This window comes from Salmo trutta, chromosome 2 (assembly GCF_901001165.1).
Source record: "Salmo trutta chromosome 2, fSalTru1.1, whole genome shotgun sequence".
NCBI lineage: Eukaryota > Metazoa > Chordata > Actinopteri > Salmoniformes > Salmonidae > Salmo > Salmo trutta.
Window position 1 is genome coordinate 46,533,292 of NC_042958.1, and position 18,893 is coordinate 46,552,184.

Sequence of the window (18,893 nt, forward strand, 5' to 3'; positions counted from 1 at the left end):
CAAAGTCGTACAGCCGGTATTCTTAATGTTGCTGCCATAACGCTAATATAGTTAGCTGCGTGTTCACTTTTTCTAACTAATCTAAAATATGTGCCATTTACTACTCAGAATTTGAGCCATACCGATAGTTTGCTACACCTTTTCCACAAAACTGCCTTTGTTCAATCGTATAGTTACAAGCCATGAGTTCCAACAACGTTTCCCTGTCAAAAGGTAAATATGCCATGCTAACTAGCAAACAAGTTGAAGCTAGCTAGTGCTAGCTAGCTAGCTAACGTTACGTGCTTAGCTACGAAAACTGTTGTTATTTAGCAATATTTCAGAAAAATTTGAGCTAGTTTATGACATTGGTTAATGTAATCTGTAAAAGTTTTGACGGTGGCATAATAGCTAGCATGCCTGTAATTTCGTAAGACTGCGACCTTGACTTGTTGCCTCCTGTTTTGGCTAGCCAGGCAGTCACTAAAGAGTTCATAACCCTTTCCCCATAAAAACAAATATTAACGTGCTAGAACTGATGCGTGACAAAATGCTCTGGAAAACGGTTTACATTTACTTTACATCAACTCGCTCGGAAGAGGTGGTTTTAACTAAATTATAATTTTATTTCGACTTTGTTTCTGGAAAACCGTATCAAGCGAGTTAAGGGTTTTGCTCTGGTAATTATCGAGCGCTGCGCCATTGGATATTTTTAGTGGAAGTTATGGAGCTCCCTCTTGTTATTATGGGGAAAAGTTCACAATGAAACGGACATTAAATAAGAGCAATGATACATTTGCATCTGGCCATCACATTAATTTCGATGCCATTCTAGGCTATAATAGCCTGCATTTGATACAATAAATATTTTGGAATGGAATTTTGGAATCACCAGAGTCATTCATTGCAAATCAATTTTTGGCACTTGTGTATCCTACCTGGAGCTGGCAAAGGACTTAATAAAAAGCCTATAACTTCAGTTTATTGCTTATTGCTGTTGTAGCCTTCTGTTATTATGCGATTATTAATGCTCACGTTTAGTTCATTCAATTGGAAGTTATCAATTGTGATCATGGTCACAGCTCGCCTCTATTGAAATTTCCCGAACAGCTGTTGGAATGGTTGCATTAGATTGACAGAAACAAGTCAGTCAGATTAGGTTAAAGTAAAAAGCCAAACACTGGTTGTTGTTGACAAGCTTATTCAGTTCATATTCATATTATTCATATTTGATTCAGTGATTGAAATTAAGACCCCATCATCAGTAGCCTCTTCCAGCATTAATTTATAGGCTATTAGGCAATACAAGCACTTCTTACCTCGAAATCGCCTCGCTATTCAGGTTGAATAAATGAGTCTGTCAATTTGATAAATTGTTCAGTTTAGTAAACATGTTGCCTAGACTATTGTAGGCTATCTCAGGGTTTCCCAAAATCTGACCTGAGATTTTGAGATCCTCTGTCCTGAGACACTCAAACTCATCATGTCGGATGTATTTATAGTTATGCGAAAAAAGGGGTTACAGTTAAATCAACATCCATTGATGGAAAATGATGTGGCGAATTATCTTTTCTCCTGCAACATTTAGAATTTTATGTCGCTACAGGTTAAGTCGACATTCCTTCTTAATTTCGCTCGATAACGTTATAGAAAAGGGTTCATATGAGGCCGAGAAAAGTATTTCTCTGTAAGGCAGGGTTTCCCAAACTAGGGGTCGTGACTTGATTTGAAATGGGGTCGCGAGAGAAAATGTGTGCACGGTTCATAGAACCGGGCTTATGCCGGTATCCTGTAGCTTCTATGTGAGGTTGTAATAAACAGAGCGGTTTCTGTTTTCTTCCAACAAATGTGTCTTTTGAATGGTTTATGCTACAAAATATTATGACCCCACAACTGAAATGTAAGATTCTCAGGAACACATACATACGCGCTCTACTATGCCCACAACCCATTAGAACTGAGTGGACAAGACCAGGTAATAAATCAGACTGGGGTGAAAATAACTTTTACACAGAAGATCTTACCACATCATCTTCTGAACTTCCCAATACCTTTCAGATGCATTTCAGTCACTTCAAACCATACCTCCTTCAGAATGAAATATTACTGTCAATAGTACCAGGAGCCTGCCTCCCGAGTGGCGCAGTGGTCTAAGACACTGCATCGCAGGGCTTGAGGCGTCACTACCTACAGACCCGGGTTTGATCCCAGCCTGTGTCGCAGCTGGCCGTGACCAGGAGAACCATGAGGCGGTGCACAATTGGCCCAGCGTCGTCCGAGTTAGGGGAGGGTTTGACCGGCCGGGATGTCCTTGTCCCATTGAGCTCTAGCAGCTGGCTTCTGAGTTAAGCGAGCAGTGTGTCAAGAAGCAGTGCAGCTAGGCAGGGTCGTGTTTCGGAGGACGCACGGCTCTCGACATTTGCCTCTCCCGAGTCTGTACGGGAGTTGCAGCAATGGGACAAGACTGTAACTACCAATTGGATGTCACAAAATTGGGGAGAAAAATGGGTAATAAAATAAAAATACCAGTAGCCACAGCAGCCATTATGGAATGGCACATTGCATTGAACAAAGGAGCTGATTGGCTGACCCTGCCATTCTAAAATGGCTGTGGTGGCTACTGGTAACTAGCATGAGGATGAAAAGGGCAGTTTTCCAGGAAAACTAGCAGTATTTCGATCTTCTCGATGCATCAGTGTGGATAAAGATAAAATGTGGAGTACAATGGCATGTCCCATCCCTGCATCGAGGTGTTTTTCGACCCCTATCTCGCCCCGGCTCCACGGTGCCCAAATGATTGCGTTCCGACCTCCGTGCATCTCAGTGTAAGCAAGCGTAACGGAAGGGTGGGTATCTTCTGGCAAGCAGCAACCATTCCATTCCATTAAATGTATCAACGTTAAAGCAAGAAAATGTGACTACTGCAAGGTATGGATTCTTTACAGAATCAATGCAATACATTAGAATTTAATCTTCTTATTAAAGTGTGGTTGGAGCCCTACCTGAACTAGATACTGGATCAGAGTCTTAAGTATTTAAAACATGTTTACATTTATTTAACTAGGCAAGTCAGTTAAGAACAAATTATTATTTACAATGATAGCCAACCAAAAGGCCTTCTGCGGGACGGGGGCTGGGATCAAAAATAAAAATGTAGGACAAAAAAACACATCACGACAAGAGAGACACTACAACACTACATAAAGAGAGACCTAAGACAACAACACATGACAACAACACGGTAGTAACACAACATGGTAGCAGCACAAAACATGGTACAAACATTATTGGTCACAGACAACAGCACAAAGGGCAAGAAGCTGGAGACAACAATACATCACGCGAAGCAGCTTGTCTTAAGTTTCTGTTTTTTTGTTTTACAGCTGAATTGGTGGCAGCCATTGGCGTGACTGCAGGAGCTACAGCTGCGGGCATCCTCCTTTTCCAGTACTTCACCAAGGGGTCAGGGATCAAGCCCAAGGTCAACCTGGACCTGCAGAAAGACGACCCCAAAGTTGTGCATGCTTTTGACATGGAAGATCTCGGGGACAAGGCGGTGTACTGCAGGTGTTGGAGGTCCAAGAAGGTAGGCTCGCTGTCGATCTGATACGCTTTGTTTGATTTCCGTTTGGTGGAAATGAAGCAGAGAGAAGTATTAAGAATTGGTTCCTATACATGAGTCATGTCTTAACCACTAGAAATACACAGACACGGCATGGGAAGATGTGGTTGTGAGGAATCAGCCAACTAAAACAGACTGTAGGCTAGTAAGGAAATGTTATTACTTGCATTTTTTGAGCAGGAACAAGGCAAAGAATTTTAAGATGTATGTAGTATATTCTAACAACTTTTCTGGCCCTAGTTTCCCTACTGCGATGGCGCTCATGCTAAACATAACGAGGAGACGGGGGATAACGTCGGTCCCCTCATCATGAAGAGAAAGGAGGCCTGAACAATCAATCAATCAATCATCCATCCATTTGATTCCATGACTGCTGCTGCTAACATACGGATGCCAACAAGTGCTCTTCACTACAGGAAGGATGGCAGAGGTTGACTTGACACGTGTACACTTGGTATTTACTCCCAAATTGAATGGTAACAGTCATTACATTACTCTATGTTAATAACCAAATAATCACTTTTTTGGTTGTAATTTATTGATTGATCGAAGCAACAGGACCAAACAGTTATACAATTTTGTTGAAATTACTTGTAATAATACCTAGAATGATGGTAGATAATTCCAGTGTGATTATCGAGGAAACAGGGCTGTGGAAGTACTGTAAAATAAAGTGCAAGGCTGGTTGTATTTATTTAATTGAGCTTTGGTCTCTGTGCGTTATGTGATTTTAATAATGCAAAGACTTGCTTGTATGTTTGATCAATGTCTGCCTTCCCCATTTTTTTCTTTTTTTTATGCCATAGAGATGTATAGACATCACAACGTTGTATCCGTCCCATTATGGCGTCTGTGAACACAAGGGCAGCGCCATTGAGGCCATCTCCATTTTGAAGTAGTTCATTTTCTTCTTCTACTACTTCTATGAGTTAGTAAACGAACTGAAAAGGTGTATACTCCCATCTGGAGTGTGTTGTTTGAGCAGGTATAAAGCCAGGGTTGGTGATTTTACTGCCACCAGCAGTGTGTTGTTTGAACAGGTATAAAGCCAGGGTTGGGGATTTTACTGCCACCAGCAGTGTGTTGTTTGAACAGGTATAAAGCCAGGGTTGGTGATTTTACTGCCACCAGCAGTGTGTTGTTTGAACAGGTATAAAGCCAGGGTTGGTGATTTTACTGCCACCAGCAGTGTGTTGTTTGAACAGGTATAAAGCCAGGGTTGGTGATTTTACTGCCACCAGCAGTGTGTTGTTTGAACAGGTATAAAGCCAAGGTTGGTGATTTTACTGCCACCTGCACTTATGGAATGTTTACTCCCGAGTATAATTCATTGGCTGATCCTTCCTCATGACTTGGATGGAATTATGTGATCCTTCCTTAACCCATAGGAAGTCGACTACTTCAAAATGGTGAAAGTCCTCAATGGCACTGCCCATGCTAAAACAGACTTTTGGGATAGAAGAGTCCTCTATCATTCTGTATGGTTGATACTCAGGAGTTTTTCCTGACCACGGGACCTGATCAGGGATATCTCTGGACCTTTTATTGGAAGCCATAACTAGGTACTTTACATAGTTGTAGTCCATATAACCATAACTAGGGCCCAGAGGTTTTCCATGGTCAGGTCATGTGGTTAGGAAAAATGTCTGGTCCTACTGAAGCATTGTCAAGGAAACGGTGAGGTTTGATTTGATTGTTTTGATTCAACTTGTGAAATCAAATTGTGTAAATGGTGTCAATTTTCAATGTATTTGGGAGATAAAGGTTCTGCAGGTTTCTTAGTTGGAGATGAATCATTGGGAAGGATTGCTTTGTTGCCCTAAGTTTGTTAACGCTGATGTAACAAGTCTAAACTTGTTCTATACCACATACCAATTGGATTCCTGGGTTGTGTTCAGTAGGCAAGAAACATTTGTGGAATGTAGTGAAACTAGGAGGTAGCTGACTTGAACGTGATAAATACTCAGTTTTGTTTTTAAAAAGGTTTCGCTACGGTTTACCCTACTGATCACAGCCCTGTACTAAACACGTTTAGTAGCTGAATCTGAACTTTTCATGCAGCACTTCTACCAACCAGCTTATTCATTCACACCCAAGGGGTGCACATTTAGGTTTTTGCCCTAGCATTGCACAGCAGAATCAAATAATGAACTTAACATCAAACTTAGATTATTTGAATAATCTGTGTAGTGCCAGGGCAAAAACCAAAATGTGCACCGGGGGGAGACCTAAGAATGTGTAGGTAGTGTCTACTGTCTGTGTGACCTCTGATTTCCACAATATGTGATTTCATCCAAATCCATCACTTATTTATCAATAAAAACTATATCGATGTTCCTCTAGTGCTAGATGGTGTGTTATTTCCAAATGCTGTGAGCCACTTCACACCAAAGTAATGTATTAGACTGAACCTTTCAATTCAAATCAAAGGGACTTAATGGAAGGAATATGAAGTGTGAATATGAAGCCTATTCCTCTCCCCAAGCGGTGTGCTCATTCAGAACTTTGTCTCTGGCTGATGTGTAGGCATTGGTGATGCAGAACTAGATCAAATTCTTTCAAATGTGCTACACTTTATTAGGTACGCCTTGGTAGCCTACAATCATTACAATGGAAATAGATGTGAAAGCGGAGTCTTGCCTTGACGACCAGTTTCAAAACCAAGGACAGCAACAAGTTCTTTTGACCTATGATTTGAAACTTATTGATTCACTTTTAAATCTCTATTTCTGTGTGTGTGCGATTGTGGGCATGGCATGCATGGGTAAATCTGAACACTGTCTTTTTATTACATTTTTAACGTTTTTTTTACAGTTGGTGCAAGTTGAAATATAATGAATGGTATAAGGGTTAATGATAACTACAGATGGAGTTAATTCAACGGTCTCTATATCCAACCCTTAATGGTGCCCCTCTTAGGTTCATTTAGATACAATAAACAAATATTTTATTTTTTATTTAACCATTTATTTTACTAGGCAAGTCAGTTAAGAACACATTCTTATTTACAATGACGGGCCTATCGGGGAACGACAGATTTTTACCTTGTCAGCTCGGGGATTCGATCTAGCAACCTTTTGGTTACTGGCCCAAAGCTCTAACCACTAGGCTACCTAAATCAGATCAATTAATTTTTCTAGTAATTCATCAGTAAATTATCTCTAATATTAATTAGCCAAAAGTCACAACGTCGTTGCGTTGGTTATTATAGTTCTGGTTATTATAGTTCTAGTTCTGGTTATTATAGTTCTAGTTCTGGTTATTATAGTTCTGGTTATTATAGTTCTAGTTCTGGTTATTCTAGTTCTGGTTATTATAGTTCTAGTTCTGGTTATTATAGTTCTGGTTATTATAATTTTAGTTCTGGTTATTATAGTTCTAGTTCTGGTTATTATAGTTCTGGTTATTATAGTTCTAGTTCTGGTTATTATAGTTCTGGTTATTATAGTTCTGGTTATTATAGTTCTAGTTCTGGTTATTATAGTTCTGCTTATTATAGTTCTGCTTATTATAGTTCTAGTTCTGGTTATTATAGTTCTAGTTCTGGTTATTATAGTTCTAGTTATTATAGTTCTAGTTATGGTTATTATAGTTCTAGTTATTATAGTTCTAGTTATGGTTATTATAGTTCTAGTTCTGGTTATTATAGTTCTGGTTATTATAGTTCTAGTTCTGGTTATTATAATTATAGTTCTGGTTATTATAGTTCTGGTTATTATAGTTCTAGTTCTGGTTATTATAGTTCTGGTTATTATAGTTCTAGTTCTGGTTATTATAGTTCTGTTATTATAGTTCTAGTTCTGGTTATTATAGTTCTAGTTATTATAATTATAGTTCTGGTTATTATAGTTCTAGTTATGGTTATTATAGTTCTAGTTATGGTTATTATAGTTCTGGTTATTATCGTTCTAGTTCTGGTTATTATAGTTCTGGTTACTATAGTTCTAGTTCTGGTTATTATAGTTCTGCTTATTATAATTATAGTTCTGGTTATTATAGTTCTGGTTATTATAGTTCTAGTTATGGTTATTATAGTTCTGGTTATTATCGTTCTAGTTATGGTTATTATAGTTCTGGTTATTATAGTTCTAGTTATGGTTATTATAGTTCTAGTTATGGTTATTATAGTTCTGGTTATTATAGTTGTGGTTATGGTTATTATAGTTCTGGTTATTATCGTTCTAGTTCTGGTTATTATAGTTCTAGTTCTGGTTATTATAGTTCTGGTTATTATAGTTCTAGTTCTGGTTATTATAGTTCTGTTATTATAGTTCTAGTTCTGGTTATTATAGTTCTAGTTATTATAATTATTGTTCTGGTTATTATAGTTCTAGTTATGGTTATTATAGTTCTAGTTATGGTTATTATAGTTCTGGTCATTATAGTTCTGGTTATTCTGGTTCTGGTTAAATATAATGAAATTTCATTATATTTAACCAGAACCAGAATAACCAGAACTATAATGACCAGAACTATAATAACCAGAACTAGAATAACAATAACCAGAACTATAACAACCAGAACCAGAACTATAATAACCAGAATTAGAACTACAATAACTAAAACTATAATAACCAGAACTACAATAACCAGAATTAGAACTATAATAACCTGAACTATAATAACCAGAACTACAATAACTAAAACTATAATAACCAGAACCAGAACTACAATAACCAGAATTAGAACTACAATAACTAAAACTATAATAACCAGAACTAGAACTACAGTAATGGACAACTGGAATCTTACGAATAAGCCACAAATTAGAAGGAAGAATTTGATGGACATATAGTTGGAGGCGGCGTTTCAGGTAAAGCTTGAAGAAAGGTTGATTGGTCCAATATCGAGACAGTTTTGTTGTTAGACAAAATATGTTAACTCGTAAAAAAAATTGTAAAATCATTAAAAAAACTACTACAACCAAATATTTTACAGAATTCAACATTTTTTATTTACCTTTATTTAACTAGGCAGGTCAGTTAACCATTCTTATTTTCAATGACAGCCTTGGAACAGTGGGTTAACTGCCTTGTTCAGGGGCAGAACGACAGATTTGTACCTTGTAAGCTCAGGGATTTGAACTTGCAACCTTTCAATTACTAGTCCAACGCTCTAACCACTAGGCTACCCTGCCACCCCACATGTTCAACTCAGAACCAAATCTGCCACTTGTTCCATTCAAAACATTTTAAAGCTTTTACTATTAATTCATTTTCTCCTATTAATTAGAAACACAATTCCAATAAAATTACTGAATTAAGAGATTCATTATTAAATATATTGTTTTATTTAACTAGGCAAATCAGTTAAGAACAAATTCTTATTTTACAATGACGGCCTACCCCGGGCCAAGCCCTCCCCTATCCCGGACGACACTGGGCCAATTGTGCGCCACCCTATTGGACTCCCGATTACGGCCGGTTGTGATACAGCCCGTAATCGAACCAGGATCTGTAGTGACACCTCTAGCACTGAGATGCAGTGCCTTAGATCGCTGTGCCACCCGGGAGCCACAAATATGAGGAAATATAATTACTACTGAATCACACTGAGAATATTACTACTGTTTTGACATTGCTATTGAGAGTACGCAGTATGTTACAGAACATCCTGCCAAAGCAGATAGAATTAGATAGTCACACAACATATGATTTCTCTGAAGATACGAGAAAATATTCCAATCTAGCTTAAACATACATATATCAGTTAAACATACATATACTATCAATACATTTTCTTCAATTAAAAACACAATTCCTAGAAAATGACTGATTTAAGAGAAAATTATTATAAGGTAAATGAAATGACTACTTAATCAGAATGAGAGTATAATATTGTTATTTTAATGTTATTATTATATATATGTTTTTCATTTAATAAAACATTTTCAAATCATTTATGTAATTTTAATTTGTCAGTTCAAGGCATCGAACTGAAACAGTTGACATAAAAAAAAGCATACACATGAGACGTGCTTACTTCTGCCCTAGGCCTCACACACCAAGTCCCACTTTTACAAACCAAACATTTGCACAAGTAAGCACGTCTCACAGAAAGGCGTTTCCACCACCATTACTGGCATAATTGTTATGACACTATACACAGCCTGTTATAACAGTTTGTGTTTTTGACCAACTGAAATGTGTTAATTAGCCAATGTCTACAGGCTACACCTCCTAATGTTACATTTAAATATTTCGTAAAACAGACATAAAAATCACTTCAGACTCAAGGTTGTGACACATTTACAAAGTGCATAGAGGCCTTACACATTTACAAAGTGTACAGAGAACTTTAAGGTTAAGGAATCTGTTCGGTTTTACAACAAATCTGACCTGCAACAACACTTCTCCACTTTAATAAGCCTCCAGTCATAATCAAACAATCAGTAAAGAAAATGAAATCTAAATGATAATGACACTGCCCATCTTATTTTTAGGCACAGTCTCCTTAAAGACCCAGTGCAGTAAACATTAAGTTTTTCATGTGTTTATATCATATCGCACAACAGCTGATGAAACTACACTGTAAAAGTGTGACAACATTTGATCAGTGTTATTTCCTTATAGTTGCTGATTGAAAATCAAATCTACACAGGAACTTCTAAACAACAGGTTTGGATGGGCGGGAGTTTCGGCTTTCCATGGTGACATCACCAAACATGCTGTAAATTAGTTAATAGACCAATAAGAAAGAGAGTTCTAAACCTCTCTGCCAATAACAGTTGGTTTTCAGTTTTCCCCTCCCCACTCAGACCACTCCCAGACAGTCTTTGCAACATTTTAGCTTGACAAATAGTTTTTTTGTTGCCCAAAAGTGATTTTTTTGCACATTTTAATGGAATCTATTACAGAAACCACGTTTCCATCCGCAGTTGTTATGCGAATAAAGTCATACCGTATAAAAGAAAATCACAACAGCTGTTTTGGTACAATTTTACAAATGGCGACAGATCATTTTTTTCGTTCGACATGGAGGGATCGTTTTGTATCGGTAAGATTAATTATGCCAGAAATGGTGGTGGAAACGCCTTTCTGTGCAAATATTGATATAATAACCATCATATGAAAGTAAACTTGGAGTCATGCGATGTTATGGTGTTTGGTCCTCTCACTACCATACAGTTTATTAGGCTACAGAGGAAATAAGTTATGACGAACTTCACAAGTTATGACGAACTGCACTGAGATATTGATGCTCCTTTCCAGCAAATATCGAGGGTTTTATTCTGGTGACATAATGATTGATGCTTGACTGCCATTTGACAAATACAAATATTTTCCATAATAATCTCATCATGTAGGTAGCCTACTTACACTGTATCTGCCAGCTGTTGGCTAGAGAGCACGTGCCAAGACCAGAGTGGACACATTGAACTTTAGATTTTTATTTGGGTTTATGAAAACTTATGTGAAAAAGTACATTTTGTGTACACAATGTCAGTGCTTCCCAACCCTTGTCCTCCAGTTCCCCCAACAGTAAACAGGACTGGTCCTCCAGTTCCCCCAACAGTAAACAGGACTGGTCCTCCAGTTCCCCCAACAGTAAACAGGACTGGTCCTCCAGTTCCCCCAACAGTAAACAGGACTGGTCTTCCAGTACCCACAACAGTAAACAGGACTGGTCCTCCAGTTCCCCCAACAGTAAACAGGACTGGTCTTCCAGTTCCCCCAACAGTAAACAGGACTGGTCCTCCAGTTCCCCCAACAGTAAACAGGACTGGTCCTCCAGTTCTCCCCCAACAGTAAACAGGACTGGTCTTCCAGTACCCCCAACAGTAAACAGGACCAGTCTTCCAGTACCCCCAACAATATACATTTTTATTGTAACCCTGGACCCGCACACCGGTTTCTGCTTGTCAGCTAATCATCAAGCCTTAATGAGTTGAATGAGGTGTGTTTGTCCAGGGCTACAAGCTTCCAGTTGAAGAGATTGAACGGGATCTTAAACACTTACAAATTCGTAACATACCATATGAATTGCAGAAAGAAAATTAAAATTCAAGACGTAACATATCACACGAAATGGGTGACGTTGTACACAATTGTGCACAATTTTCAGGAACCCGTTTTGGCTCGTGAGCACGACTTTCAAAACTACAGTCTGATATGATACAAAGCCTTTATAGCATCTCTTTAACTGTGAATCAGGAAGTATTAAGTAAGTGCCATCAGGCTAACTGAGTCTACAAAGGGCAGTTGACTTGAGCCGAGTCAGTAAGGGAGGCAGTAGAATGTCAGTATAAACAGATCTGGTGTGGGTGTGGCCCAAGCCACCTAGTGAAGGACAAGAAGAACAGGCACAGAAGTCTGGTTGCAGAAAGTCAAGTGAAGGAGGGATGAAAGCATGAATGGATGGATGGATTGGATGAAAGCATGGATGGATGATTATGAAAAAGGGACGGGGGGCCCTGGTTCGGTTAGTTGGGATGGTGAGGGTCAGGGTGGATCGGGTAAGAGGTCAGAGGTTAAGGTTAAAGGTCATCAGTGGAAGTCTGGTTTGTGAGGGAAGGTACATCCTGTGTGTCTGATGGTGACGTTGGCAGCGTAGTGTCCTGCTTTCACACATTGTTCCAATGTCTTATCCTGGACCAACTCTGACAAGAATCCTCCTACAAAGGCATCACCGGCTCCATTTGTGTCCACAATGTCCTTCTGCTCAATCTGCAGAACTTGGAACGTCTCCAACTTGTCACCTCCTTTGGTCATGATGGTTTCGTCCTTCCCCTGAGTAAAGACAACGATTCTCAGTCTCTTCTTGTTGACTTTGGGCAGAGTCTGGGCCTTCCTAGCAATCTCCTTAATGTCCTCTGTCTCAAAGCCTTGCTCTTTTGAAAACGTGGCTGCCTCCGTCTCATTGCCGAACAGCACGTCTACGTAGGGCATGACCTCCATGAGGGCATCTTTGAAGTACTGGCAGATGAAGGGAGCAGAGAGGTTCAGAGTGAACAGCTTGTTGTTCTCAGATGCGTGTTTGGCTACTTTCAGTATGGACTCCAGAGACACCGTCAGGAAGAAGCCAGCGATATAAAAGACTTTGGCTTTCTCCACCAGTTTCCAGTTCTCCTTCAAGTCCAGATGTTTGTCCTTCTTATAATAGTTAGCTGCTGCTAGATTAGCTACCATAGACCTGTTGTCCCCGGTGATGCACACGGCGCAGGTCCCTGTAGGCTCTTCTGTCTGCTCATAGTAGTGGGCGTCCACGTGGACCTCCTCTGCCTTCTGCTTCAGAATCTCCCCAAACTTGTCCTCCCCGATACAGCCGAAGAACGTACACACCTTCTGGGGCTCCTGGATCATCCACTGGGCTACCTTTATAGAGTTCTGAGTAGATCCTCCGGCATGATACTCTACTTTAAACTTGAAAATCTCTTCAAACAATGCTTTGTGCTTGTCCTCCGCCAGAATCTGGTCGTTGGCCTTCAAACCGTACTTCTCCAGGAAGTCCTTGTCCACAACGGCTGAGATGTCTAGAAGGGGGTTCCCCATCCCGAACAGAGAATTAGGGCTGAGTTTGGTCAGGGTTTTCCTCTCTGGAGTTTTCCTCTTAGGAGTTTTCCTCTCTGGAATGTTCCTCTTAGGAGTTTTCCTCTCTGGAATTTTCCTCTTAGGAGTTTTCCTCTCTGGAATTTTCCTCTTAGGAGTTTTCCTCTCTGGAATTTTCCTCTTAGGAGTTTTCCTCTCTGGAGTTTTCCTCTTAGGAGTTTTCCTCTCTGGAATTTTCCTCTTAGGAGTTTTCCTCTCTGGAGTTTTCCTCTCTGGAGTTTTCCTCTCTGGAATTTTCCTCTTAGGAGTTTTCCTCTCTGGAATTTTCCTCTCTGAAGTTTTCCTCTCTGGAGTTTTCCTCTCTGGAGTTTTCCCCTCTGGAGTTATCCCCTCTGGGGTTTTCTTAATTTTCTTGGCTCTTGACGCCATGGTTCTGAAGGAGCACACTGCAACCTCCTTGAGGAAAGATAGGGATATCAAAAGATTGTAACATTATTATTGAGTATATGTTGTAGAATATTATCTCAGTGCATATAGAAAGTCACACATGATCTGTGAATAGATTCCACATCTCTTGTACCCAAATGCAAAATATTACAGGCATTATTTATTTAACAGCCAAAGTCAGCAAAAAAAGGAATTTCATACTTTTTTCAAAGTGTAATTGTTCTCAGTCACATTCTCCCATTTTTGTATTCAACCCAATTTGAATGATTTATAATTTTCCAGCAAAATAATTTATCAACCTTTTTTAGTTGTTTTGGAGGGGATCAATCTCTGTAATGACCTTGTGTTGTAAATGATCTTCGACCGGACTGCCTTTTTGTAATCCTAAAAACACTCTACTTTACCGGCGTCATCCAATATGGACCAAACACACACAACACAACCAATATCTACATGTGTGAGCCCTCTGTTCTTATTCTTTTGATTCCTTTATTTCCATTCTCTCTTGTTTTTCTGTGTATATCTTTCTCTCTCCGTTAGCCACCTTTTGAAATGATTCTTGCTTGCTCCTTTATATTTTCCAGTGACCGAGTACGAGCCAGAAGCGTGGTTTGGCCTCTGTCCGCTCACCTTCGATGAGCAGATCTATGTACTCTGCATTGGAGAGTGGGTTGGGCTTCGAATCGATCTCTTTCAGTCTGGCTAAATACTTTGCTGATTCCTCAATAAGAGACAATACTACATCCTACAGATCTTCCTACTCCTTTTCTAGATTTGCGATTAACTGCTTCTACCCCCAAGCCATAAGACTCCTGAACAGCTAATCAAAGGGCTACCCAGACCCCTCTTTTATGCTGCAGCTACTCTCTGTTTATTATCTATGCATAGTCACTTTAACTCTACCTACTTGTACATATTGCTATTGTTATTTTACTGCTGCTGTTTAATTATTTGTTACTTTTATTTTTTGTATTTTTTTTACTATAAACATTTTTCTTAACTTCTTAAAGTATTGTTGGTTAAGGGCTTGTAAGTAAGCATTTCACTGTAAGCATTTCACCTGTTTCACCTGTTGTATTCATGTGACATCTTAGCCTTTGCAGCATTCTGGTACTTTTCTTTCATGTCATCCACTGTCTGCTTTTCTCTAAAAGTTGTATAGTCCCATTTGTACTTCTGAATCCACTCATATTTCCCTGAACGTACTGTGCAGAGTCTGTCGGTCATTGCCCAGCAGTCTTTCTTGTCATCATCATTTGGTATGTAACAGGGGTACAGACCGCAGTCTAGGCAGTTACTGTACAGCATTAATTCCTTTAGAAGTAGACAAGGCTTTAATTATCTATCTATCTATTTATATATATATACAGTTGAAGTCGGAAGTTTACATACACTTAGGTTGGAGTCATTAAAACTTGTTTTTCAACCACTCCGCAAATTTCTTGTTAACAAACTATAGTTTTGGCAAGTCGGTTAGAACATCTACTTTGTGCATGACACAAGTATGTTTTCCAACAATTGTTTACAGACAGATTATTTCACTTATAGTTGTCACAGGCGTCGAAAGGATTAGACCAAGGTGCAGCGTGTATAGTGCTCATCTTAGGATTTTAATGAACGCACTCAAACAACAAAATAATAGACGCCCAACAGTTCTGTCAGGTACAATCACTAAATGGAAAATAAACACCCACAAAACCCAAAGAAAAACAGGCTGCCAAAGTATGGCTTCCATTCAGAGACAACGAAAGACACCTGCCTCTGATTGGAAACTATACTCGGCCACACATGGAAAATGAAACATAGAAACAGAAAACTAGAACAAATGCCCCTAGAAACAAACCAACCCCAAAACACACAAAACAATCCCCCTGCCACGCCCTGACCATTCTACTATGGCAAATGACCCTTTTCACTGGTCAGGACGTGACAATAATTCACTGTATCACAATTCCAATGGGTCAGAAGTTTACATACACTAAGTTGACTGTGCCTTTAAAATGCTTGGAAAATTCCAGGAAATTATGTCATGGATTTAGAAGCTTCTGATTGATGTAATTGACATAATTTGAGTCAATTGGAGGTGTACCTGTGGATGTATTTCAAGGCCTATCTTCAAACTCAGTGTCTCTTTACTTGACATCATGGGAAAATCAAAAGAAATCAGCTAAGACCTCAGAAAAACAATTGTAGACCTCCACAAGTCTGGTCCAACGCCTGAAGGTACCATGTTCATCTGTACAAACAATAGTACGCAAGTATAAACACCATGGGACCACGCAGTCGTCATACCGCTCAGGAAGGAGACGCGTTCTGTCTCCTAGAGATGAACGTACTTTGGTGAAAAAAGTGCAAATCAATCCCAGAACAACAGCAAAGGACCTTGTGAAGATGCTGGAGGAAACAGGTACAAAAGTATCTATATCCACAGTAAAACGAGTCCTATATCAACATAACCTGAAAGTCCGCTCAGCAAGGAAGAAACCACTGCTCTAAAACCGCCATAAAAAAGCCAGACTACGGTTTGCAACTGCACATGGGGACAAAGATTGTACTTTTTGGAGAAATGTCCTCTGGTCTGATGAAACAAAAATAGAACTGTTTGGCCATAATGACCACCGTTATGTTTGGAGGAAAAATGGGGAGCTTTGCAAGCCAAAGAACACCATCCCAACCATGAAGCACGGGGATGGTAGCATCATGTTGTGGGGGTGCATTGCTGCAGGAGGGACTGGTGCACTTCACAAAATAGATGCCATCATGAGGATGGAAAATTATGTGGATATATTGAAGCAACATCTCAAGACATCAGTCAGGAAGATAAAGCTTGTTCGCAAATGGGTCTTCCAAATGGATAATGACCCAAAGCATACTTTCAAAGTTGTGGCAAAATGGCCTAAGGACAGCAAAGTCAAGGTATTGGAGTGGCCATCACAAAGCCCTGACCTCAATCCTATAGAAAATTTGTGGGCAGAATTGAAAAAGCTTGTGCGAGCAAGTAGGCCTACAAACCTGATTCAGTTACACCAGTTCTGTCAGGAGGAAAGGGCCAAACTTCACCCAACTTATTGTGGGAAGCTTGTGGAAGGCTACCTGAAACGTTTGACCCAAGTTAAACAACTTAAAGGCAATGCTACCAAATACTAATTGAATGTATGTAAACTTCTGACCCACTGGGAATGTGATGAAAGAAATAACTGAAATAAATTATTCTCTCTACTATTATTCTGACATTTCACATTCTTAAAATAAATTGGTGATCCTAACTGACCTAAAACAGGGATTTTTTTACTAGGATTAAAAGTCAGGAATTGTGAGTTTAAATGTTTTTGGCTAAGGTGTATGTAAACTTTTGACTTCTATATATATATAAATCTTTCCAGCGCTCTCCCTTTCAATAACCCCTCAGTGTGAAAGGGAACAACGCCATACTCTTATCCAGTGGAAACGTCATAAAATAGGCCTGTCTGATTACTTCTTATCCCTTGTGCAAATAACCTACAGCTGTGTCTGTCCAGAGCTCACTGGCTTAGGAAACTCTGAAGGCCCAGAATATTTTACACAATGTTGCAAGGAGCTTCAGGCAGACCCAAGTTAATAGTTGACACATTTTTTAAAGTTTGTTGCAGATAGGCCATGCGCTACCAATTGTGTAGCTCAGTTGGTAGAGCATGGCACCTGGATTGTGGGTTCAATTCCCAAGGGGGAAGAGTATGAAAAAAGTATACAAATGTATGCCCTCACTACTGTAAGTTGCTCTAGGCAATAGTGTCTGGTAAATGTAGCCGATGTATAGATTATTTATTTTTATCAGGATATTTTCTACCTGCAGGCTGCAATGTTTTTATTTGTTGGCTTTATGGTCTATTTTCACATCGTTGGCAATGGCAATAGAAGTTACTTCTTAGGTTTGTATCATATTATTCAATGATTTTGCGATACCTTATTATAAATTAAATGAAACTTTTCCATGAAAATGTGCATATGAAAATCATAACTGGCACGAAGATCGGTAGAAATGGTGAGATAAATTGGCAGGCCGACTCGCCCTTTAACCTATTACCTGCAACTTCAGGAGAGTAATGGCAGAATCTGAGAAAGCCAGTAGAAGAGGGCGGAGATCACCAAGACAGATTACGTTTTTTCTTCTTCTAGTTAACTAGATCTCTGGCTCCGTCTTAACTAATGTGTGTCTTATTTCATTAAACAGTGAGCTTAAAGCATCAGACAAGCTCAATGCATATATAGTTGATTTTCTTAAAACAAAGGTTGTCTCTATATATGGAAAAATACACGTTTCGATTGGTCGAAAGAACAGACTACTTTTGGTCGCCAATATTTTTTTTAGTCTTGGACAGCCCTACTGTTATTTTTGCTATGATTTAATTAACTTATTTCAGTAATTTGAGTGTTTTTTGTATAGTTGTCTAGTGTTGGTGGGGCATATTATCCAGTTTTAATGTTATTCCTGAATGATAAATATAATAGTGTATTTTTAACAGAGCTGAGATTTACTTTGAAGTGCAAAGTGTAGGAATTAATACAGGTATGATGTAGACTGACATAGTGGCATTGCAGGAGGATTGGAATTCCTTCAACCAAGAGGTTGTTAGTTCAAATCCCAGGTGAGGAGATGAAGTGTGAACAATGCATAAAAAGTTAGCATTTGCAAACAGTGGCAAGGTAAACCAGAACATGGCCTGCTGTCATACCTTGTCCATAGACTACTTACAGGGTAAGGAAATCAATTTGGATGAAATAACACTTTAATCAAACATACGGTATATCTGTATCTGTACTTAAGAACAAACACCTTCACAAGGCATAAATAATATTTATATCATGAATAATGATAAAGTTGATTGGTACTCACCAGCGTTCTGTTCCTGAGCTATAGCGTTAGTAGAATGAATGATGAGTCTACTGAAGGATGAGAATGTGTGCTCTGTCTTTTATACCATCTTTCTGAAACAGGGAGACAACCCTCTTCTACCTATGCAACAGCTCCGTTGACGTTGGCTCACATGCTTCAAAAGCATGGATGATAACCAGGATGATAGTGGCGAGTGATTACTAAGACATGTAGTTTCGTTTTTGCAGGGTCAATACTAGTAAATGGGCCGACTTGCTAGTCGTTATGCTTTTCTTGCTATATAAGCCAGGTTGAAGGTCGCTGAATCATACAAATTACACAAGTTAATTGGGGCCACTTGGCACACGTCTACAGGTAGAGGAAACAAAGGACTGATGAGTGTGGTGGTGAGGGCGGGGGGTCTTATATGGCTTGGTAAATCAGTTTGAAGGCCACATTGTGAGCAGCACAACATAATTAACATAATTTACGAAACAAACATATG

The 18,893-nt window shown here is 39.2% G+C and overlaps 1 protein-coding gene and 1 pseudogene across 2 annotated transcripts; one reads left to right on the forward strand and one right to left on the reverse strand.

Moving 5' to 3' along the window:
• On the forward strand, positions 1–5,938 carry LOC115155961 (CDGSH iron-sulfur domain-containing protein 1). Of its 2 annotated transcripts, XR_003868172.1 has the most exons (4): positions 1–213; positions 3,363–3,565; positions 3,842–4,751; positions 4,862–5,938. XR_003868172.1 is itself a non-coding variant. In XM_029703094.1 (3 exons), exons 1-3 carry the CDS (start codon positions 183–185, stop codon positions 3,929–3,931), a joined length of 324 nt encoding a protein of 107 aa, XP_029558954.1. In that variant the 5' UTR covers positions 1–182; the 3' UTR covers positions 3,932–5,938. The 2 variants fall into 2 exon arrangements, 1 of the variants encoding a protein (XP_029558954.1); XM_029703094.1 differs by having other exon boundaries at positions 3,842–5,938.
• Positions 5,939–10,973: 5,035 nt separating this feature from the next.
• LOC115155967 (adenosine kinase pseudogene) lies at positions 10,974–18,633 on the reverse strand (annotated as a pseudogene).
• Positions 18,634–18,893: the final 260 nt, after the last annotated feature.